The following is a 25261-nucleotide window of genomic DNA, read 5'->3' as shown; positions in this document are numbered from 1 at the left end:
TTAATTTAAATTTGCATGTTATAAATATAAGATAATTTGATTTATTTAATTAATTTTATTAAATTTTATTATATAAATAATAATTAAATTGGTCATTAAATAAATATATTTTAAATTTGTAATAAATATATTTTTTTTTATGTACGTATATTTATAATTATTTTATAATTTCATTAAGTATTTGCGTACGATTCAGGAAAATAAAAAATTGACTCAATGTACGGTTTGACAACTATGGATATTGATATTACGCTCTTTCTCTTTCCCTTTGTCTTTCTCTTTCTATCGGCGCCTCCTCAGACAGATAGATTCTTGAATAATCCCTTAATATTCCATCCATTCCAAAAGATATCACTCACTCCTTTTCGTTATTTAGATCTCTCCTCCAAATTCCAATTCCTGTTTGTTTTCTTTTTGAATTCTCTCTTTGTGTATTTGCTTTCTATCTATCTATCTATCTATCTATGGAGGAGAATAAGGATTCCCTAGACAAATTAAATAATACCCAACAAGAACAAGAACAAGAACACAACCCTAATTCTTCTATCAATCTTGTTGTTGTTGTTGAGGAACAACAACAAGAAGAAAGAAATGGATCCGACGTGGACCAACCCCCTCAGTCGCCTCGTCAGCCCTCATCATCAACAACAACAACAAGAACTCCCTTTACTAATCTCAGTCAGGTCGATGCTGATCTCGCTCTTGCTCGTACCCTTCAGGAACAGGTCTCTCCCTCAATTGGGTTTTATTTTTTATTTTTCTTATACATATAAATGTTATTTCTGATGCTATTTGAATTTTGGACCCAACTTCTTGTACTATAAATGACTGCTAGTAGAGTAGAGTACAGTAGAGTAGTTATCTGTTCTGTTGTGGTTGTGGTTGAATTGGCCTTGATTGGTTTGTGGAGTAGGAAAGGGCATACATGATGCTCCGAATCAACAATGAAGGTAGTGATTATGGAAGTTGGGAGGCTGGAAGCTTTGTCCTTGATGATGATGATGACGACGAGGACGATGAGGATGAAGATTTTAATGATCCACATGATGAGACTGACGATGAGAGAATTGATGGTGCTGATGACGATGATGAAGATGCTTTTGATGTCCATGCTCATGGCAACAACGACTTAGCTGGAGAAGAAAATAACCCCGGTATTCAATTCGACCCTGCTGTCTTCTCTAGCGATGAGGCCTATGCAAGGGCCCTACAGGACGCTGAAGACAGAGATATGGCTGCTAGATTGTTGGCTCTTGCTGGGATAAATGATTGTGGGTGTTCCTTCCTCCTGTCTTACCTATTTTACTACTCTCTTGTCTTGTTATATTTTGCTCCTTTCACAATGACTACTAGAACTTCTAAGAACTGTTTGTTTGTGTTGTAGTGGAAGCTGATGAGGACCAGGACATAGAGGATCATGGTGCCAACTCTCAGGTATCTATCTCTATCACTGTGGAAGCTGAAACCATGGCTTTGATTCCGCATGCTCACCACATCTCAGCACTTTTAATCTAACCTATCTACATTTAAAAATTTTGCCTAGTATAGTGTAATGGTGGATCCTTTTTATTTTGTTCTTGGAATCATCATCTCTCAATCCATTGTAATTGGGTGGTTGGGGGGAGTAGATAGAAGTTATTAATAATGTAAGATAGGATACGAAATCTAATGCTTTAATCCAATGTCCTATTTCCTCATAATAGATTATTAGAGGTTGACAGAATCTACTCAATTATATGTATTGAAATGTATACAGGGTTAGCTTTTGCTAACATTTCAGAACTATTCTATAATAGGAATGTTGAGAACAAGGAAAAGAGGCGCTTTATGGAGTTGGAGTTATTTAAACAATAAAAAAAAAATGCTTTGCAGTTGAATAGAATTCCATATATATCATGGTGTTGAGGTACATGACTGAGATGGTTCAAGTCCTCACAATCAATAAATTGATACAACCCGTGGGTCAAGTGAATAATCAAAACATACGTGAGGTTTTAATATCAAGATTTGTAGCCCTCATCATCTTCTTCTCCATCATGAGGAGCATGTTGTGAACTAAAACTTGAACCTGGTGCTTGCCCTAGTGGCTCCATTCTTGATCTCAAGTTAAATCTTTCTTTGTCAACTCCAAAAGCTCAAGCAACACTACCTCATGTCAAAATATCATCATCGAACACAAGATCATCTTCAACAATTTCATCTATTTCATCTTCTTCTACTCTTCTAGTCAACCGCTCAATGCTATCATCTATTAGGTGTATGGTAGTACACCACACTATTAGTTTTTAAATATTAAATCAATGGCTTATATCAAACATATTTAGATCTAATGGCCAAAAATCAAATCAGGATTCTTTTCTTAAAAAATTACAAAAAGCTCAAAAAAGTGCACTTTGCGCTTAATAAAAAAGCTCAAAAAAGTGTGCCTAAAGTGCGCTTTTGTGAGGGCGCCTCACCTTAGAGGGAAAATGCCCCAAGGGCTGTGTGCTCTGCACTTTGCACTTAAGCGCGGTTTTAACAACACTGGGGTGAGAGCATGAGTTCAAGGCCAATTGACAAGATGTGCAATTACTAATTTCTAATAATAAAAAAATTGTTGGAACAGTTTTGGGTTTTAAATCTTTAGTTGCAGATATGTTTACTGAGTACATATTGAGAATGAGGTCTCAAACACGTTTTTGAAGAGTTGACCATTTGGATATGACTTGTGAGTATGGGTGTGCCTGCCTGAATGTTTGTCATCATGTTTTTCCTTGTATTTTTCTGAATTTTTATGTCGTGTGAGTGCAGGCCTACAAGCCTCTATGTTAATAATTATGGTTTCTCTAGTATTTCCTTGATTATTTTAAGGATGAGCTTGTAGTGACAATTGTAGCAGGTCCTACTGGCCATGAGAAACTTGAAGTTTCTGTTATGGCAATTAGCTGATGTATTTTTGCAGAATTTAGAGGTTAATGTAAAATTTTCTGCTAGGATTTGTTTTCCTGTTAATAATTTGTCTCCTAGGTTGGAAATAGATGGTTTATGGTTACAAAGATTTCTTCTGTATTTTCCTGAAGAAAATTCTTCTGTAACATAAACTAATTGATTCATATATTGCCTTCAGATTTTCATTTTCCCTTTGATATTTTTGGTAACTTTTTCAAGTTAGATGCTATTTACAAGCTTCTGGTGTGATTTCCCCCCATAAAAACAGCAAACAAAAAAGAAGGATTTTTTTCACTGTGTCAGTTCATATAGACTTAATTAAGCAAGTTATTTCATTTATTATCAGATCCTATTCAATTTGGAATTTATTATTTTTCTACACTACATAGAAAAATGGCATTTTCACCAAGGGTTGTGTTAATGTGATCTAATCAGGGTTCTAAGTCTCAGCTGGTAATACTGTTAGTTCTTGAATACTACATTACGTAGGAGTAGCTCTTATACACTCCTTGCTAATCGTGAATCATGGTTATTGTCACTCATTGTCATCTGAATCAATATTTTCATAAGATACTTTTGTGAGATGTGTGATGATTGTATGAAAAGCTTCTTCTTTGTTCTTGTGATTAGTCTAAACAGTTAGATTGCAACAGTGGATGTATTATGGAGTCCCTTTTTGGTTTCATTATTTACTGCTTGATCATCCCCATAGTATATCAAAGTTAAATTTTTTTACTTCCTGGTTTTGTGTGGCATCTAGCTTATGTTGGGTTCCACATCTTAGAAATGAGACTGGTTTTAAAGCTTGCCTTTTATAAAGCATAAGAGTACATTTGTATTATTTTATTCTTCCTTCTCTTCTTCTTGCTATCACTACTAGTGTGTTGGTCTTTTTTATTTATTTTTTGAGTTTTAGTTAAGTCTTCTTTCCACCTAATTCATCTTGTCTACTCTTTTGAAGGATACATGGGAGGAGCTTGATCCCGATGAACTATCCTATGAGGTAAACTGGGTTTTGGATCCAAGTGCCTTTGGTGGAGCTTTGTTTTTTCCTAGCCTTTTTTAACCCTTACCCTAAGGTTATGATTATTATTTCAGGAGTTGCTTGCATTGGGTGATGTAGTTGGAACAGAGAGCAGAGGGCTTTCAGCTGATATAATTGCTTCTTTGCCTTCAATAAATTACAAGTCAGGAAGCAGTCAGAATGGAAGCAGCAATGATTCGTATGCACACTAAACCTTTTTTTTTTTTTTTTGGATAAGTATGTAGTGATATTTTATTAAAAAATAGAATTACTTTATGTTCATGATGATGAACACAAAGATCCTTACAAATAATGATTCTGAGAAACTAAGAAAGTTATGAAACTTAAAACTATGTTGCGTGAATCCCCAAGCCCGTGCCTACTGAAACAGTACTTAGAAAGTAGGATTTCAAATGCTCTAGAGATTTCTCTATGTATTCAAATGTCCGAGAATTGTGCTCCTTCAATACTAGCCACATTAAACATGATGGCACCATATTCTATATTCCTGAAGATCTTTTTTACAAACCGGCTCCTCCAACCACAAAGAAGGGATGTCACTGTAGGAGGCATCACCCAATAAACCCCTAACATCCAGAATTCTTCACTCCACAATGCATAAGCAACCTCATAATGGAGTAGTAAGTGGTCCACTGTTTATCCGTTACAACAACATAAAGAACACCAGCCAACTAATGAAAAACCCCTCTTTTTGAGGATGAGCTTGTCAATAAAAAGAATTTACCCCGTGCTGCTGTCCACATAAAGAATGACACCCTCCTTGGAGACTCCTCCTTGTAGACTTATCCCACCATATGCTTTTCCATGGGAATTAATTTCCATTGGTACCCTGGATAGCTTTATAATCGGATCTAACATCAAAATTACCATTTCCATTCAATCACCATCTCATCCTATCAACCCCACCCCCCCTAGGCATTTGAGAGTAAATATGATCTAAGAAGGAATTCGCAGATTCCAATTCCCAATCATGAAAGTCTCTGTGGAAACAAACATTCCATCTCAGTAAATATGATCTAAACCTTTTTTTTTTAAAGGTTACATACCAGTTTCAGTACAACTAATTTTGTGTGCTCCTGTTTCAGCTGTGTTATTTGTCGGTTGGACTATGAGGATGGTGAAACCTTGACAGCGCTTTCTTGCAAACATTCTTACCATCCTGAGTGTATTAATAATTGGTTGAATATAAACAAGGTATGTGCATATGATTATTGTTCCCTGTGAATACATTAATCATAGTTCTGCATTGAATGTCTGGTTGATTTCTCATTTTCATCATTCTACTCTCTCAGCAAGTATGCCTGCAGATTTGCTATGGTATAAAGCTTGATGCATTCCTGTTTAATTGAAGTTCTGATACCACTGCTCTCCTTAACTGTGCTTTATATTTGCAGCCTTTTTTAGATCTGCGAGATTTTTTAGAGGTCTCTTTAAGTGTTATGTCATTCCTTAACAATCACCATTCTCTTTTTTTTTTTTTTTTTTAACAATCACCATTCAAAGTTATTGATTCCATGCAAGAATTTTTATTTCTCCTACTTCTACAGAGCCAGGTGAAATTTAAATATGCAGTTATTAGTTTTAGTAATTGAGAGAAAGAGAGATGGATATATGATTTTTTATGAGTGGTAAATTTCTTTTCTCCTCAAATGTTGTGATTAAGGATGGGTTTTGCAAAGAAAATATTTCTCTCCAAACTAGTTTGGAATAAACCTTTTCAAACTTGTTTTATATCTTTTTATTGTGTGTGAATTTTGAATTATTAACTGTTGGATTGCATGTTCTTTTTACATTCTCCATGCTTGTAAAATTTTTCAAGAATGTCAAAAATCAATAGCTATGTTATCAATCAAATGTTTAAATTTTGAGCTTTTGTGGTCTTAGATTATGTATAAAAAATAAGTTTATTAATCACATAGTAAATAAAATATGACTTGAATGAAATTTGATATGCATGATAAGAACATAAATAACATGTAATAGTAGTTATATTTTCAAAATTCACATATAATATAAAGATATAGGGCGAGTTTAAGTTTGGAGAGAAACCTTGTCCTTTTTGCAGAGAGGTGCCCCTTTTTTTGTGTTGACAAAGTACCGTTTGATATAAGAACACTTCTTTAGGACAATTCTTTTATGTTGGTACATGATGCTTCAAATGACCTGTTTTCTAGTTGCTAGAAAGATATGTATGTACTGTTTTAAATTTAGACAACTTTTATCTTTTGGGTTATTGTAATATCTCTCTCTCTCTCAAGACAGGTTCTATTCTCTTTGATTTTTGTACAATAACTCTGATATGTTAATGTTGTATCATGTATGGGTTTTAATACATTACTAATATGTGCTCTAAAGTGTATTAGGTGCTACAGCCGAATGACTGCTGCATTATGAATTGCTCTGTGAATTGGTTTTTTTTTTTTTTTTTTCAAATGACCTGCTCTGTGATTGCAGGTCTGCCCTGTTTGCAGTGCTGAGGTTTCCGTATGTGGCAACAGCTAGTACAATATATGGATCGTCTTCTTCTACAAATCAGAGACCATTTGCATAAGTTTGGATCCAATATAAGCGCTTTTTTTTTCTTATGCACACAATTTTATCAGCTAGTGTAACACATGCCTGGTTGTATCTATGTTTTGAAGTAAAATCCATAATTGGGACTAGTTTACTATATTATATTAGATATGGCCTTTCTCTTTATTGAATTGCCGAGCATAGTAGCAAAGTTTTTATTGGATCTTTGATGGTAACCCCCTTTATATATATATATATATATATATTGAAGATGGTTAGTTTTGCTAATGGATAAATAGTATATATTGCTTGTTGCCTTCTTTGCACTTTCGATTAATATTTATGATGCCCAACACCTTAGGTATTTATTTATTTATTTATTTGTTTTTATTTAGATACCATAGAAAACAGTTACAAGACACAAGTTACATTTGGAGAGATCCAATGGTAGTAGATCGGATTTTGAACAGCTAGAGAAGCTACATCCAACACATTACACAAGATAAGTTTTGGTACAAAAATGATGCAGAAAGTTAGACCCTGTTGAGTTAGAAAGCACAGGTCTGTCATCATAGGAATCCCCTGCCATCTTGGTTGACTCTTTTCATTTCAAACCTGGATAATTCTTTTGCAATTACTTAGGAACAAAATCCGTCTAAAGCCAAGATCTCTAGCTTTTATTGTTGCTTCCACGATAGCATCCTGAACTGCTATTGGAAAGGAATAAGAGGCTGCTGGCTCCCCAACTGAAAATTATCTTTCCTTTCAAGTCCTTTGCCTTGTAAGCATAGCCACTTCGTTTGCATTTCTTCTTCTTGCAACTAGCAGCTTTGATAATAAGCTACCAATTCCTGGTAACAGCATGAGTCTGAGCTGGTCTGTCATGGTCTTGATATTGGGATTGATCATTTCTAAAGGCCTCTTAGAACCTGCAAACAAGAGATTTGAGTAGTGAGAATGACATTCATTGGGTTTGGGTTGATCCCTTCATGAACCACTATATTTCTATTGTTCCAAAGGGACCTGAGAACACCTTAGGTTTTTAAGATAATAAGAACTTGGAAATTGGGTATGTTTTCTCATCCCTTTCTGGTACTAAGGAATGATGGGTCTTATATTGTTTTCTGTTTCATTTCATCCAAATTCTTTCTAACACATGGATTGTTAGAGCATTTACATCCGGTTTCTAAAAAAATCTCATTTTACTATCTCAAGAGTTACTTTATCATTTTTACCATATCATTTTACAATACACCTAACATCTCAAACTTTATTTTTTTCCCCAGTTTATTTAAATATTCTTCTTTTATACTATTTCTCTCTCTCTCTCTCTCTCTCTCTTCCTTTTCTTCTCTTTCTCCCTCTACCTCTAGGCACTGGCCACAAAAGAAAAAAAATAAATAAATAAAGCAACCACTCTACCACACCAGCCACAAACCCAAAGATTACAAGAAAGAAACACACACAACAACCACAATACATCAACCACCACATTCACAATAGCCGCCACCATGCCACCCACTAAAACCTATTAAAAAAAACTAACAATCAACCATAACAACACACTACCACCCCCACATATCCCAACACCACCCACCTATCCACCCAAAAATTTCCAATCACCACCCACTGATCCACCATCAACAACACCACCATCCATTAATCGACCATTAACAACACAACTATCACCCATCATCAACAGCACAACCAATAACCATAACATCACAGCGCCACCACCAGAAACACCAAGCAAACCCACTAGACCCACCACGCAAACCTACCAAACACCAGAGCATCTACCGAAACTCAGCCCTAAGCCCACTATGACCCACAGCCCACCAAACCAATCCACCATGATCCTCAGCCCTAGACACACTAAGAAAACCCACCAAACACCAAATCCACCACTGAAACTCAGCCCCAAACCCACAAACAAAACCGATTAGCAAACCTATCACCACCTATGGCCAAAATCGATTTGCAAACCTACAACCATGCCGATCTCGCCATCATGACAACCACCGGATGCTTGAGCACGCCGATCTCACCCAGAAAATCCAATTTGCAAACCCACACCATGGCCATGAGAGAGGGAATGATGAGAAAATGGGTAGAGAGACAGTGGCTAGTGAGAGGCATGGGGAGAGAAAGGGTCATTGGCAGAGGCATGGGAGAGAGAGAGCAAATGGTGGCCGGAGAGAGAGAGAGAGAGAGAGAGAGAGAGAGAGAGAGAGAGAGAGAGAGATGAGTTCTGAGAGGGAGAGAGAAAGAGAGAGAGAGAGAGAGAGAGAGAGGGAAAGATAGGAGTTGAAAGACAAAAGGGAGAGAAAACAAAAGGTGAAAAGGGAATAAAATAGAATATTTTGGTTTACAATTATGCTACAGCGTTATAATACATTTAGGATGGCACTATAGCACAATTGCAAATTTTTTTTGCAATTGCAAGACTTTGCAAGACTGGGTAATGGGTTATTTTTGTGCCTTGATGCTAAAATATACCAACATATGGCATATGGAAGACCGGGTGTGAATGCTTAAAACATTCACATCACTCTTTGAAAAATGTTAGTTCCTTTTTCTACTATATAAATCCACTTTTGTAATATATATACATTCCATTCTTCATTTTCCAAAATACTCTATTAAACTATTCTTTAATTCATTTTTTTTTTCAATTTTTAATTAATTTTTTATCACTTCACATCTAATCGGTTGTGCGCACACCCTAATTTCTTGCCAAAATCCAATGGCATTTAGTGCCTCAAGTTGGGCTCCTTCAACATGGCACTTTATATATATATATATATATACCTACAACTGTAACCTGTACTACATTTTATGTAATCAGATGGCCTCCCCCATCACCCTCTATACCTGTAACTTATCCCCCTTTTGGTATCAGAGCCAAGTTCAAGTTGGCCGGTAATAGTGTTGTAAGTTACATTTTCTTTTGAATTAATCAAGTTGGCAGTAGTGACGCCATAGTTACCCATTATTTTCGCATTATCATTATTTTGAATTATAATCATGTTATCTCCTGACAGTTTTATTATGTTTTACATCTATTTTCTGATAACTCTTCCTTTACCATTCATCATCTTTTACATGTATTATCTCTTCTTTTGTACTATTCTTTTGATGGTAGGCTGAGCCTCCTTCTTTATCTATCTGTTTATTATTCCGTGATTATTTGTCCATGTTACTCAGTTATATCCCAGCTATCTGCTTCTTCTTGTTTCTGTTTTTATCCCTCCATTTTGTTACAGATGTGTACTGTTGAGACACGTAAGACCAAAATCTGTGCCGTTGTCAACCCAGTAAGACCAGTATATCCCAGGCTGAGTGTGTGTCCCGTACCAAACAATAAGTCCCGACGGTAGGGCGTGAGTGAAAGGGAGTTATCTTAGAGTAAGGATTGTGGCGATAAGAGATTGAGTTGCACGAGATTAGGCAATTGTCTTGTTGTACCCTGTTTCAGATCTAAGATAGATCTAGAAGTTTGAGGTAAAGGTAATTAGGTGTTAATTGTTTAACTAGTTTTTATCCCGAACTATGATAGGTTGTTTAGAAGTAACTCTTCTACCAGCATTAGATCTTCCAGTACATCCCTCCCTGAGATCCCTCAAGAAGATGAAGGAGTTCTCAATTCGGACTCTTATGAGTTGTCAAATACAGATCTAAATTAGGAGATTGGAACATCCCTAAGGTACCTACCAACCAGATCTATAAGTCATCTTCATGGTCCTTGAAAAAGGCTTTCAAGACAGATTACCATGTTAGAACTATAGAACAGGTTTATAGCATCAACAAGGAGTATGAAACATGCTACTTGTTACTCCCTTTCCCAAGTCTAGAAGAGACTTAGGACTAGAGCTCCATGGTGTCCAAACCAGATCCCAGGTTAGCACACCTTGCTACACAGCCAAGCAAGACTCAATTTGATCACCAGCTCTTGTCATCAAAAAAGAGTTCACCCTAGATCTAGTTGCCCTAGGAAAAGAATTTGAGTCAGAAGAACACAAACTCAAAAGAGAAGCCTATAAAGCCAACCATACCTTAGATCAAAAGAAAGAAGTTCTTGAAAGTTGGAAAACATTCATGAAGGAGATATCCAGCGATGTCCCCTTCTTTGAATATTTTGAGAACCACTTTCAATGGCACAATAAGTCTTGTGTTCTCACCAAGACCAATTGGACCAAACTTCCCAGCAAGGAGGTTAGTGGAAATCCTGACCCACCAGAAGTTGTTAGATCACACCATCCACCCCAGGAAGCCATAGTCTTTAACCACCGTAGAAGTGATTTAGTTGCCTCTCCCTTCAAAACCCCTACCACCTAACAAGAACAAGTAGTCAAGAAGGTCATTGAGCAGAACAACTATACCAACCAATGTTTAGGTGTTATAGGAAAACAGCTTGATAGGATAGAGGATATGATTGACAACAAGGTTATCCTCCAGCCAGGAAACCCTAGCAAACCTGTCCAAACCCTAGAGAAACCTCTCGTCAAGCTTTCTACCACCAAGCAGCCCAGCATTAGATCTAAGGATAAAACAGCCTTAGAAATAGTCGACCAAAAGCTTGAAGAACTAGTGAAGAAGGAACCAGTCACCTCTTCCCCAGTTAGCACTTCAACTAGTATTGATCCCAGATTAGATAACCGTCTAGTTACCCTAAACGTCTACACAGCCTCTAGTAGTTCTAGCAGAACCTCCTCAGACAATGAAAAGGAGATAGAACACCTAGAAAACCAGTTCCGAGATTTAGACATTAAAAGACTTACCAATCAAAAGGTAACCCCCACTAGCCTAACCAAGAATTGGTATCCTAGACCTACACCTCCTGACCTCCAGTTCGAGGAAAGGAATGTTAGTAGCCAGTTCTTCATGTCTTCAGGAAAACTCTATGAGTGGAACATAGATGGCTTATCTGAATAGGAAATCCTAAACAAGATCCAGCATATGACCATGGTAGCCAACAACTACATCAGTGAAGGACATTCCCATACTGAGGTCATAGAACTCATGTCCCTAGGATTCACAGGTAAACTTCTACAATGGTGGAATAATTGCCTCATAGATGAGTCTAAAGAAGACATCAAATATGCTGTTCAGAAAGATAAGGAAGGAACCCCCATCTTTGATACAAACATAAGCCGTGGTTCCCAACGGAGTCAATACCCTGATCTATACGATCATGAAACACTTCGTAGGAAAACCTAACAACATCACATCTAGGATTTACGACCAGTTGAGTAACCTTAGATGTTAAACTCTTGGTGACTTTAGGTGGTATGAAGATGTGTTTACTACCAGAGTCATGCACAGAAGTGATTGTAACTCTCCGTTTTGGAAGGAGAAGTTCATCAATGGCTTACCTCCCCTTTTTGGAGAAAAGGTCAAGGAAACCCTTTGTAATCCTTTAGGTGTTATAGATTATGATAACCTAACCTATGGAGACATCTCTAGCACCATTCGAAGTAAAGGAATGAAGATGTGCAAAAACCTCAAAATCTAGAGCAAAGCCAGCAAAGACAAAGCCAAGTACGAAGTAGGAAACTTCTGTACACAATATAGCTTACCTTCAGTCATTCCCAAAAGGAAATCCAAATACAGAGGCAAGGGGAATCCTCTAAAGATTTCCATAGGAAGAAAACATCAGCCAAGTATTATAGAAAACAGAAGTACATCAAAGATGATTTCTATAAGAAAGGTAAATCCAAGTCCACAGGCAAGTTCATCCTAAAAGCATCAAGAAAATGCTTCAACTGTGGAAAGAAAGGTCATTTCAGAAAAGAGTGTAAAACTAAGGCCAAATCCCTTGTCAACACCCTTGTTAGTGACCAAACCAGCAAAGATGAGATCTTAAGCTCCTAGAACTTGATCACGTAGATAGTGAATCCTCTAGCAGTGAGATCCGACAGATCTACCACTCATCCTCTGAACCCTCTAGAGTTTCTTCTAGCACCTCTAGTAGACCAGATGAACCCATACCTTGCATGGATAGTTGTTGTAGGAACAAAACTATAAATGTCATTTCCAAGCAAGAAGAGCTCCTCTTAGATCTCATAGAACAGATCGAAAACTCAGTCATCAAAGCTCAAAATCTTAGCGAGCTTAGCGAATTTAAGAGAACCTTAGTTAGGGAAACCAGCAAACTCGAACCTAAGTTTCAGGAACCCAAAGTTGATTTGGAGAAAATCTACAATAGGTTTGCCAAATCCAAGAAGGAAGTAACTATTAGTGACCTTCAAAAGGAAATCAAGGAAACCAAATCTGAGATTAGAACCCTTAAGCAAGAGCTAACCATCCTTAGAGTTGATCACAATTTCCTTGATAAAAGACTCAAACATTTGGAAAACTCTTCTCATCAAGACAATGAGGAAGGACCCTTATTTCAAAACCCTTCTGATGATGAAGACAATGAAATAGTTAATCCCACTGCAGACATGGTTCAGGAACAAAATTTGGATCAAGATCCATCCAGTAAACTGTTCTTACAAGCAATCAGTAGGATTAACTTCCAGAAATGGCACTCCAAAGTCAGGATTGTCATCAGCAAAGATTTTGAATTCGAGGTCATAGCCTTAATGGATTCGGGTGCTGATCTCAATTGCATTCAAGAAGGAATCATTCCCTCTAAATACTTCAGAAAGACCAAAGAAAGGTTAACTTCTGCTAGTGGAGGTAAAATGCAGATTGAATTTAAAATTCCAAAAGCTCATGCGTGTCAAGACAACACATGCTTCAAAACCACATTTGTCCTAGTCAAGAATATGATAGATAGAGTGATCTTAGGAAATCCCCTTAGGAAATCCCTTTATGTGTCTGTTGTATCCTTTCACCACGGATAGTAAATGAATCACTACCCATCCCTTTGGTCAGCCAGTTAAGTTTAAGTTTCTTAGAAGCCCTGAACCTCGAAATATTAATAGTCTCCAGGACGTTTCTGTCTCTAAGACCCTTAACCTTATTCAAGCAAAAACTCAGCATCTTAAGTATCTCCAAGATGATATGAAACACAAGAAAATTGAGGAACAATTAGCTTGTAAAACCATCCAAAGGAAAATCATAAAGTTTGAAGAAAAACTTAGACAAGAAGTCTATTATGATCTTCCCACAACCTTCTGGCATAGGAAGTGACATGAGATTGCTCTTCCTTATGTCAAAGATTTCCAAGAAAAGGATATCCCAACCAAAGCTCGACCTATCCAAATGAACCAAGAACTCATGGATACTTGTAGAGCAGAAATTGAGGATCTCCTTAAAAAGGGAATTATCAGAAAATCTAGGTCCCCCTGGTCTTGTTCAGCCTTTTATGTCCAAAAAAAAGCTGATATTGAGAGAGGTGTCCCTAGGTTAGTAATCGACTACAAGCCCCTCAACAAAGTCTTAGAATAGGTAAGATATCCAACTCCCAACAAGAAAGACTTAGTCAACAGGCTTTGTAAAGCAAAGGTTTTCAGTAAGTTTGACATGAAGAGTGGTTTTTGGCAGATCAAAATCAAAGAGTCTGATAGATACAAGACAACCTTCACCACACCCTTTGGCCATTATAAATGGAATGTAATGCCTTTTGGTCTCAAAAATGCACATTCTGAATTCCAAAACGTCATGAATGAGATCTCCAATCCATTCTCTAGTCATATAATTGTGTACATTGATGATGTACTCATTTTTTCAGAATCCCTACACCAACATTGGAAACACCTAAGAGCATTCCTGTCTACCATCAAGATCAATGGTCTAGTTGTTTCTGCCCCAAAAATCAAGCTTTTCCAAACTAAAGTTTGATTCTTAGGCTTTGATATTCATCATGGAGTCATCAAACCCATAGATAGAACTATCCAGTTTGTAGATAAGTTTCCAAATGAAATCCTAGACAAAGCCCAGCTCCAAAGGTTTCTAGGATCCCTGAATTACATAACTGACTTCTATCAAAATTTCAGGCAACAAGGCAAACCCCTTTTTGATAGACTTCGAACTAATCCCCCTCCTTGGCCCCCAGCACATACCACTGTTGTCCAAAACATCAAAAAATATGTCAAGGCACTCCCATGCCTAGGAATCCCCTCAATTGATTCCTTCAAGATTGTCCAGACAGATGCCTCTAACATTGGTTATGTTTGTATTCTTCTCCAGCGTGTTAGTCCCACTTCCCCTAAACAGATTGTCTGTTTCCATTCAAGAATTTGGACTCCCACTCAGATTAATTATAGTACTATTAAGAAAGAAATTCTATCTATAGTGCTATGCATTTCAAAATTTCAAAGTGGTCTTTTAAATCAAAAGTTTTTATTAAGAATTGATTGTAAATCTGCAAAGCATGTTTTAGAAAAAGATGTTCAAAACATTGCATCAAAACAGATTTTTGCAAGATGGTAAACCATTATTTCAGTTTTTGACTTTGACATTGAATTCATAGAAGGAACTCAAAACAGTATCCCTGACTTCCTAACCTGTGAATTTTTGTAGAGTCCAAACCAGAATGTCCGGGAAAAAACTCGTACAACCCCAACCCCCCAAACTACCTAAACAGTAAACTACCAGTAGCACCAGTTAGGCAAAGAACCCTCTTGGTCAGCTAGTTTCTCTTTCTCCCTTAACCATTGCCAACAGATATATAGTCTCCACCATCCCCAGACCAAATTACTAGAGACCACCTTATAGCTCCGCTTTAGCAGCCCCTCCTCCTAAAGCAATCACCCCAATATTGTCGAAGAACCTTTTGGCCCCATAGTACCCCAAAAGCGTTCTTCCTATCCATCCTGAAAAGGAAAGTCTTCTTATGTTAAGAAACCTTTCGTCCAACACATCTCTTATATTGAACCACACCTTGTTCATATAACAGATCCCTTAGCATTGGCCATGGAAGTTTTACCTTTAGGTTGACACTTCCTCCCAAAACACCTAGAGAAAAATATCAGATTCTATAAGAGCATCCTCCTCCAAGAAAAGTCTACTCGGATAGAAAACATCATGAACAAAACAAACCCTGCTGAAGTCCTCTACCATAAGTTCATCTTTACAGGTTTTGTAAGTTGCAAAGAATGGGGACAACACCCCTCTCGTCTCAAAGTTCTCAAAGAATCAGGCCTCCATTACAGTTACTATGATTATATAGATGCCTTTGAAAAAGTTCTCTTCTACTAGAACAAGAGCTTCGACCATTCATGGTTTTTAATGTTTGACAAGCCGTTCTCCGGTCCAATACCTTCATGGTTCCTAAAGTGGTGGGAAATGTTTGGCCCAGTTTCCCAGATTCTCCTAGAACCTTTACAGGAAGCATTCAGGTATTTCAGTTCCAGGTTCCAACCTTCAAGCCATGGTTCCCAGTTTCCAGCCATCCTACATATGACAATCAAGTACAGGATCCATTGGATTAGCATGTGGAACTACCAAATCAATTCCAATCTATTGGATAGGGAATTCTCTGTAAAATGGTGGGATAGCTTTAGAATCATTGATGTCATCAATAAGATCAACAAGGATTTTCCCCCTCCAATCCAGAAAGCAATTGCCCATAATACAAGATCACAACCCAGCCTAGACTCCGTCCAGATCGTCGGAAAATCTAGCAAAAAGTTAAAGGATCTTGCCCAGCAGTTGCTCCTCCAGTCAAAAAAGCTAGAGTCAGAAGAAAGGAATTCTCCTGCCTCATCTGAAGCTTCAGTCAATCAAAATCCAATTGACCCATTCTAGGACTCCCAAGATCCGTATGATGGTTAAAACTTGGATGATGATTATATTCTCCAGATAGCACCAGTCACTATTTGGAACAGTTTTCAGTCCCGGTTACTATTCAAGATTCCTTACATGAACAGTACCCGCACTCTCCAGACAATTCACTATTCCTCCAATAGTATCGATGAACAGTGAACCAGAAAAGCAAGAGGACAAAGTACTATTCATGTACAGTGACCGTTACTGTTCACTCTACAGTACCTGACAAAAATCCTGAAGTTACTGTTTACTTTCGGCTGAAATGATTTTTCACCCGTAGTAAAAGCACTTTACCTTCCGGATTTTCAACAATCTTCAGCAGGATCCAAGGCTCCCTTCAGCTATAAAAGGCAGCTCCTTCTCCAGTTTGAAGCAGGCATAATTTTTAGGTCTCACTGAAGCCTAGTTTTAGTCTTCACAATTCTCCCTTCTCATTACAACATTGTAATCTTGTAATCAGATGGCAACCCTAGTTTCTGCTCCAGTTTACACTTGTACCTACAACTGTAACCTGTACTACATTTTATGTAATCAGATGGCCTCCCCCCATCACCCTCTGTACCTGTAACTTACCCCCCTTTTGGTATCAGAGCCAAGTTCAAGTTGGCCAGTAATAGTGTTGTAAGTTACGCTACCCCCTGTCTTAAGAATCTCAAGAACTTGGGTTCAACAAAAATAGAGTATTGCTACGTCCATAATATTTCACAACAAATCTTAGATGGTAAGTTGTTACTAATTTTAAATTGTGTCTACCACTAACTTTACTTTTTTATCAATCAATAACAACTTTTCACCTAGGGAAGTTGTGAAAATGTTGTAAACGTAACATTTTTCACAAAAATACTCTTGGCCCTCCAAACATAATCCTTAGCCCCTTAAACAAAAATTAAAAGCCCCTAATCATTCAAATTCATAACTTATTCAACCCATTCTATAAAAAATAATCTCTAATTTCATTTTTCCTATAAAAAAATATGCACCAAGAGAGATATTATGAGTGTGAGTTCTCCTCGATGTCATCAATAGCTTTACTTACCTTGGCTTTGTAGTTGAAGCAACTCTATTCTTCTCGGCAGCTCGACTCACAATTGTAACAAGTATTCATTGCTCTCTCTCTCTCTCTCTCTCTCTCTCTCTCTCTCTCTCATCATTTCAGACTGTCTCCCACTTTATTACTCTCACCCAGTACTCTCAATTCTTACTTTATCTCTCATTAGTCTCTTTTTGCTTTTCCATTTTGTTAATAGAAGGAAACTTATTTATTTTTATTTTTATTTTTTAACGATATTGATATATTCAAGTTTTTATTATTATTAGATTTTGTAAAATTTAAGTTTCTAAATGACTACTCTAGAAAAATTCTTAGAGCTGCCACAACTTGCAGTTATAAATATATATATATATATATATATATAATTTCTTCCCTTATTTCAATTTGATTTTTTTTTTTTTTGGGAGAAAATGTTAGAAATATTATTTATTTACTTTATTTTTGCGAGTGCAGCAGTAAAACTCGGAGGTAAATCGTCCACCCAAACGTTCACGGTCAGTACTCAGTACAAGTCCTAGCATAGAAGCTAAAGCACCTTAATGATGGATTTACATGCAAAAACATTTTGAGAAGAACCACTGACCAGTATGCTATATTAGAACCAACAAATGCCCATAAGTAGCAGATTGACACTGTCCCTTTTGCTACAGATTCCTCGTCAATCATAAATATCAATCAATCCCAAGCAAAATTTCAAGGCCATCAACCACACCAAACACATAAGAATCAAAACCGCAACTCAAAAGAGGCAGCCTTTCAGCTTTTAGTAGCAAGAACCATACCTTCTGCATCTTGAATAACAAAACCAAAGCCAATGAAGAAACACACAACAGAGCCTAGGTTAGCTTGCGTTTTACCTTGAGTCCTCGAGGTAGAGGACACCAACGATTTCCCTCAACAGACAATGAGTGTTCATCTAGAATAGATCTCATGCATGGAGGTGAAATATTGCTGCTTTATAATCTTGCCAAAGCTTCAAACTGGACTCAACCAGGGATAAATGACTCTGAATATCACCGCCATTGACAAAGTAATTACATCGAACCAAATCTTCCATGCAATGATCGCACTCATCACCTTCTGGTTGGATTATACGTGGTAGGAAGTGTATTATTTTATCCATTGGAAAATCTAAACTTTTTTTGGGCACCTTCAAAGACCGAAGCATCTTTCATAGGCAATCCATGATTGCGCTGGGCAGCAGTTGGGATTCACCCTATAGATCATGCTGTTTCTATAAGGTAGAGAGAAGATTCATAAAAAAGTTTTGCATCCAACTAATGGATTGAATTTGATTGAAAACATCTTCAGTTTACATAGAACAATAAATGATCCATGTCTAATATTTACATCCACTTGTAGAACTGTTTTCATTCAAATTCTATCTGACTAAAGGATTGATAAATTAAGGATTCTAAATTATTTCATATTCAGTGTTCTTTATATAATTCAAAATAATGAAAAAGAATGACAGGATTTTCCCAAGACAAACATGAGTCACTTGGTGATGTCAGAGTCATAAACCCCAAAGGTAGGTTGATTATACAGAGCCTTCCCTGCCGAAAATAATCCACCATCCAAATTTAAGCTGAGGACATATTGCTTTCTTTAACCTGAGCACCCCAGTTCTATCCTAAAAATTTCCTTGAGCATATCTGTGCTATCTTAGTGACTCCTAATCAATCAATAAGTTCATGTCAACCTTCATCTTTGATGTCTGAACAGCATATTTTAGGAATTCTACCCTCTGCAATAAGATTTCTAACTCTTGAAGAAGTCCTGGCATCTTCCGACAACTTAGGTACTGCATCTCTAACAATAAGACAGTTCTTATCCAGCGGATCTGGAAAGTTCCCTTTCCCAGCCATCTCCTTTAAAATTTCAAAAGCCAAGGGTAGGTTAAGATTAATAGAAAACTACTCATTAGCGCTACATAGACAAAGGTGTCAGGTTCCATTTCCTTCTCTTGCATTTGGTGAAGATATACAAGTGCCGTGTCGGGCCTACCACACTTACAAAGACCATGAATGAAGGCCATGAGAGCAATATTGTTTGGAGAACACCCTTCTCTACCCATTTCATTCCAAAGTACCAGTGCATCATCAGGTCTTCCAGCATTGCATAACCCATTCATCAAAGTAGTGTAAGTAGTTACATTAGGCTTTCTATCTTCCACAAAATTCTGGGAAAGGAACAGCATGGCCTGATCAACATCACCATTTTTGCACTATCCATCTACAAGCAGATTGTAGGTAATGACTGAGGGGACAAGCCCCTTGACCTCCATCTCATGCAGAATATCTTCGTCTTCAGAAACTCTCTTTGCCTTATAGAGCACACTTATCAATATGTTGTATGCAGCCACATCAGGACAATAGCCACGAGAACAAATGTCCGGGAATAACTCCAAAGCTCGATCCACTTCTTGAGTTTTGATTAAACCATCTATGGCTGCAGAATAGGGAATTATATCAAGGAGGAAACCTTCTTGAACCATGCTAGCAAGAAATTTGCAAGCTTCTACTGCTCTCCCATGTTTGCATAGCCCTTTACAAGCAAGGTAGAATGTTTTGTATAAGGTTCATATCCATAAACACGCATCTCTTTCACCAGATCAAGAGCTGTGACAACATCTTCCCTTCTACATAGGCACCCAAATATAGAGTTGTAGGTAAAACGGGTTGGTTCAAATCTTGACAGCTTCATCTCGCTGAAAAGCTCATAACTTTCTTCCAATCTAATTGAATTGCACAGACCATCAATTAAATTTTTATAAATCATTATATTTGGTGCCCAACCAATTTGCTTCATATGCTGGAAAATGTTAAGTGCTGAGTCCAACTTACCAGTCCTGAGTAGACCATCAATAACTATACTAAAAGAAGTGGTATCAGGGAGAATGGCTTTCTTAACCCTTAGGAGTTTATGTTCCACAACATCAGCATCAGATTGATCCCCCATCATTGCCCTGAGCAAGAGAAAAGCTTTATCGATTGAGTTGTTATTAACAAGAGCGTTCAGAACAGAATTGTAAAGCAAAATCATAGCTTCCTCATCAATATCTTCTTGCATTTCCTTGAGTAATTGGATAATTTTGTTCTCTTCAGAGAAAGATGTCATAAGCTTTGTAAATATTTGAATATTGGGATGAATTCCCAACTGCTTCAATTCTGAAAACAAATGTAAGGCTTTATCCAGCTCCTTAATTTTACAGAGTCCTCCTATGAGCACATCATATAGTGAAACATCAGGATAGTAAGCTGATTGCTGCATTTTATCAAACAATTTAAGGGCCTTATCCACTTTGGACTCCTTTACAAACCCATGAATCAGAACGCGAAAAGTATTCTCATTCAACGTAATATTATGGTCTTCCATTCTCTCAATCAATTCAAAGGCCTTATCTACCTCACCCCACTTGCTAAAAGACAAAACTAAGATAGAGAATACGTGCATATCGACCCACTCCCGCTCATTCATATCATTGAAAATGCTCAGAGCTTTTTCAAACTTGCCAGCATTGCAATAAACTTGTAACAACGGGGTCAACGTGTAGTTACCGAATTTCCAACCATAATCGCGCATCTTTTTCATTCTCATTTCAATTAAATCAACTGAATTAACAAAGCCTCTAACAAGCAATTATAGCTATAGTCATTGGGAACGCAAAGGCCCATCATTCTAGCTTGATCAAACAATACGTTACTTTATCAAACAGTCCTACACTACCCAAACACCTTACTAGATATCCCAGAGCTCCTGGAGACATGGAACAACCCAAATTTACAATATCCATGGCCATGGCTCTCAGTGGGGCAATTTGTCGAGCACGTGATAGGATTAAGGCCATGGCATTATAAGTGTAACAATTGTGCTTTTAACCACATTGATTTGAGGCCCAAGTAAAGAACATGTGAGCTATTTTCCAACTCTTGAGGCAATTTAGCTCACTTTCAACGACTTGGGTGGTGAGTCTTGGTGAAAGGCTATTGAGTTCTGGATTGTGTGGGGAAAATGGTTTCTTGGTCAAGATGGAAATGAAGCCATTTGTAATGCTGGTGAGGTCAGAATGAAAAGATGAGTCATAAATATTAGTATGAGTTTTGGTGCAAATGGGTCTGTGATTGTGAGAGAGGAGAGGTGAAGAGAAGTGAAAGCAGAGCACAAGGTTTGATGGATTTACGAAGATTATTACATGCTTCTATGATTTTTGGTAGTGCCATTGCTTTTCTAAACTCTCGGGCCATAGCTTTTCACGTTTGGACAGCCTCCTCCTCCTAATCCTGTAGAGGAGATATAATAAGGTGCAGTCACGCTGTTACCTTTTTTTTTCTTTTTTCCTTAAATTGTATACTTGTAAAAACTAAAAATGGGATCTGGACCCTGTCCATGCATCTAAAATAAATCAAGAGTGTAAAAAAGTGTCACGTTAATTAAAATCTAAAGCACTTGACAATGGAAAAACTCAACTATTGTTAAACATTGAGTTAACTAAGCAAACCTGTCTTATTTGAATATTTCAAAATCTCAATCTCTCTCCTCCATCGCCATGCTTTGCTCTCTCTCAACCCTGCCGTCGCCACTGCCACAATCACCAACGTGCCAAGCCACAGTTGTTTCGTTAGCCACGACTCACACTAGCCCAAAATCACCAAACCCATTGCCCAGTAAGTTTTCTCTCTCTGATTTCTTATTTATAAGCTCCATTTGGTTGCTTGGAAAACAAAGGAAAATAAATTAGTATACTGCTATTTTTTTATTATTGATTTTGTCATGTTGAGTTTGGTTTCTATTCTGTGTGGGTTGAGCTTTGGGATAAAACAAAACAGTTGGTGGGTGTTTTGATCTGAATCTGTTCCAAAAGGTATGAGATTTTTGGGTTGTTTTGATACCATGCCCAAGTTTCTTGAGACTAAGATGAAAATTTTGAAAAAGGAAAACAATAAGCAAAGCTAATACTGGAAGGGCGTGAGAAGAAATAGAATTAATCATTGGAAAATGGAAAAATCTTTATAATTTGCAAAAGTTGAAGAAAAAAGACATGTAAATGATAACATATAAGAAAAGCATGAGTTATTTTTTGTAAGCTAGGGCAAACTCTCTTCCCTTTGTTGTACCTCATCTTCTAATTTATTAAATTATCTTAAATTTTTGGTTAGTTGTTTGCAAACTTTCAATATGATTTTTTTACTATTCTTTTAGGGAGGACTTAGGGGAAAATTTTTGACAATTTTTATTTGGTAAACATGCATGAGTGCACTAATTCACCTTATAAAAAGCTTGCAGCCCTATTTGTTATTGTAAGGTCAATCACATTGGCTTGAGGATGCATAGGCTAAATGTATGATACTGTGAATGTTCAATTTTGGCTTTTAATCAGTTGTTAATTATTTTTATTCTTCTTTCCCCTCTCCCCCAATCCCAAGAAAAACATAATATTGGTTGCGAGGATTCATTAAAATACAAGCTTAGTGTTTTACTTAAATCATAATAGTTAAACCTATTTGAAAATAGAGAAGTTTACAATATAAATGATTGGCATTTATTGGATATTGCTTGTAGGTTTCATCAATCCCTGCTTGGTATACTTTCCTGCATTATTTTAAATCATCGGTAACTTGAGGGGAAAGACTCTCAAAGTGCAAGGTACTCTAAGTGATTGCATTTCATATGTCGAGAAACCTGGGATTCTAGAGCTCTGGTACAAAAAACTTAATAATGAAGAGACTTCATACTAGGGCAAGCTGTATAACACAAGACAAGTTAAAGTGATCAAGCTAAGATTGAAAATTGCAGACTGTGGAGGGAATGTATGGTCAAGCGGCAAGAGACACGCCGAGTGTGGAAGTGGCTAACATTGTTATCAAAGTGTTTATTTCAATAGAACTCTTGTTATTATGGCCTTTGTAATCAAAATGTACATTTTAATAAAATTTGTTCTTTTTTGGATTAAATTTTGATTGTAACGGACCATCAATTATTCAACTTGAACATTCTCAAAAAAAAATTATTCAACTTGAAGCAATTTACTTTATTTTTAATGATGCCTTATGAATTCATAGTGATGTGAACGTTACATATTCCTTTGGTTTATTATTTATTTAAAACAACACAAATATAGGAAAATATGTTATACACAAGTACGCACCAGTTGCAATGATTTAAGAGCTTTGAATATTAAATGTAAGGCAAATTATTAGGTACTCTCAGAGTACCATAAATGCGTACTTCTCTCTCTCACATAAATGGTGGGTTCCACCATGAATTTAATTAGTGAGACCCACCATTCATGTGAAAGAAGGGAGTACGTATTTATGGTACTCCAAGAGTACACAATAATTTCCCTTAATGTAAAAGGGTGATTTAATAGTTTTGAATGTTAATGTAAAAGTGCATCAGCACTGTTATACACAAGTAAGTACTGCTAAAAACATTACATATGAAAACCAGCATATTTGAGTATCTTCAAAAGCTAACTACAAAAACTATCCAAAAACTTGATACAAAATGTGTAAATAATAGTCCAAGACTCCAAGTTGTCCTACAAGCTAGAATATATCAAATGTGAATCTTTACTAAAATTGAATTTTAAAGTTGCTCAGTTCAAGATACATTGTCTTCAATGAGGCATGGAATACTTAAAAACCTTTCAAAACCTTTTCTTGATAACGAGAAAATTTTGGTACATGAAACTTTGCATAACAAAGCTTGCACTTGACTTCATGAATAACACTTATACCCTTCTCTTCAAACCTTTTTACAGTTGGGCTGCTAGGCTGCTTCAAGTCTTCAACTCATTTTTTATAAAAATAAAAATCATATGCATTATGTACATCAAAAAAAGAAAAAGAAAAACAATAAAATTCCTTAATAATCCATACCATCAATTTAAAAGTTTTACACATATTGCGAATACACCATGACAAACTGAAAGTGGTCCAAATACTCAGCCATGAAAATGGACCAAAGTAAGAACAAAAGTTCTATCTCCTTTTAAATATACCTTCTAGCGGAAAGAAAACTAGGTAAGAAGCAAAACAAAATTCCAAACACTTTTGTTTTATAAGAACATGAATTCAAAGAGAGAATAGAATAATGTTCATCCACTCATTAGGCTCCAAAGCAAGACAAGTAACTGCATTCAAAAGCCATTTAATAATAGATATTTTGATGATAAATATTTATGCTTTTAGATGCAGTAAGCCAAATGTTCAATGCTTTAAACCCCTTCACACAAGCATTTTGACATATCAACCCAAAGGCCATTTAAAATTCAAGAACTAGTTAGCTAGGGGATATGATACAATGTAAATGTATGATTCAAGCATGCCAAGATGCCAAACCAACAAATAAAAAAAAAACAACATATATTATGGAGATTCATAGGCCTGTTGTCCACTTTAATAAATTCTCTAAAATAATCACATCCTTTAGTTAAATTAGTTTTCCTGATAAAGAATAAAAAATGGTTTAGAATGTATTTTACTATGTTCCCAATTAACTCACAAATACAGCTTCTCACCAAGATTCAATCAACCACTTTCTTTTCATTTGTATGCCACTTCATTTCTCCTAGCTCTTCCCTTTCAATTAGACAATTTCTTACAAATTTCAATCAATCCCCAAGCTCAAAACCAACCAAAAAAAAAAAAAACACAGAAAAGAGATCAAAATCAGCATGAAGAAATCAATAAAAAATAGTCGTATAATAATTTATTTTCCTTCTTTTTCCAAGCAACTAAACAGAGCTTATCAATTAGAAATAAGAGACAGAGAGAGAAAACTAGCTAGGCAGTGGGTTCGGCAATGTTGGGCTGGTGTGAGACGTGGCCAGCGTAATAACGATGGCTTGGCACATTGGTTATTGTGGCAACGGCGACGGCAAAGTTGTGAGAGAGAGAGAGGTAATGGAGAAGAGAGAGAAATTGAGATTTTGAAATATTAAGATAAGATAGGTTTGCTGAGGGTTAACTGAACAATTAACCACAATTAAGTTTTCTAGA

The 25261-nt window shown here is 36.6% G+C and overlaps 1 protein-coding gene and 1 pseudogene across 1 annotated transcript; one reads left to right on the top strand and one right to left on the bottom strand.

The window, feature by feature from the left end:
- The first annotated feature begins 242 nt into the window (after positions 1 to 242).
- LOC112015409 (E3 ubiquitin ligase BIG BROTHER-related) lies at positions 243 to 6678 on the top strand. Its single transcript, XM_024047816.2, has 7 exons — positions 243 to 725; positions 914 to 1271; positions 1385 to 1434; positions 3890 to 3931; positions 4027 to 4151; positions 5059 to 5167; positions 6428 to 6678. Exons 1-7 carry the CDS (start codon positions 465 to 467, stop codon positions 6473 to 6475), a joined length of 993 nt encoding a protein of 330 aa, XP_023903584.1. The 5' UTR covers positions 243 to 464; the 3' UTR covers positions 6476 to 6678.
- An 11860-nt stretch (positions 6679 to 18538) lies between these two features.
- Positions 18539 to 21919, bottom strand: LOC112015405 (putative pentatricopeptide repeat-containing protein At5g08310, mitochondrial; annotated as a pseudogene).
- Positions 21920 to 25261: the final 3342 nt, after the last annotated feature.

Source organism: Quercus suber, unplaced genomic scaffold (genome assembly GCF_002906115.3).
Source record: "Quercus suber isolate HL8 unplaced genomic scaffold, Cork oak 2.0 scaffold_447, whole genome shotgun sequence".
In the NCBI taxonomy this organism is placed as follows: Eukaryota; Viridiplantae; Streptophyta; class Magnoliopsida; order Fagales; family Fagaceae; genus Quercus; species Quercus suber.
The sequence above is the reverse complement of the archived record's forward strand: the minus strand, read 5'-3'. Positions and strand labels throughout refer to the sequence as shown.

Excerpts from the sequence above, each read along its gene's own strand:
- LOC112015409 (XM_024047816.2), top strand. The coding sequence starts at position 465 with ATGGAGGAGAATAAGGATTCCCTAGACAAATTAAATAATACCCAACAA. Across the intron at positions 1,435-3,889 it reads ATCATGGTGCCAACTCTCAG|GATACATGGGAGGAGCTTGA; the intron begins GTATCTATCTCT and ends ACTCTTTTGAAG. Across the intron at positions 4,152-5,058 it reads AATGGAAGCAGCAATGATTC|CTGTGTTATTTGTCGGTTGG; the intron begins GTATGCACACTA and ends CTCCTGTTTCAG.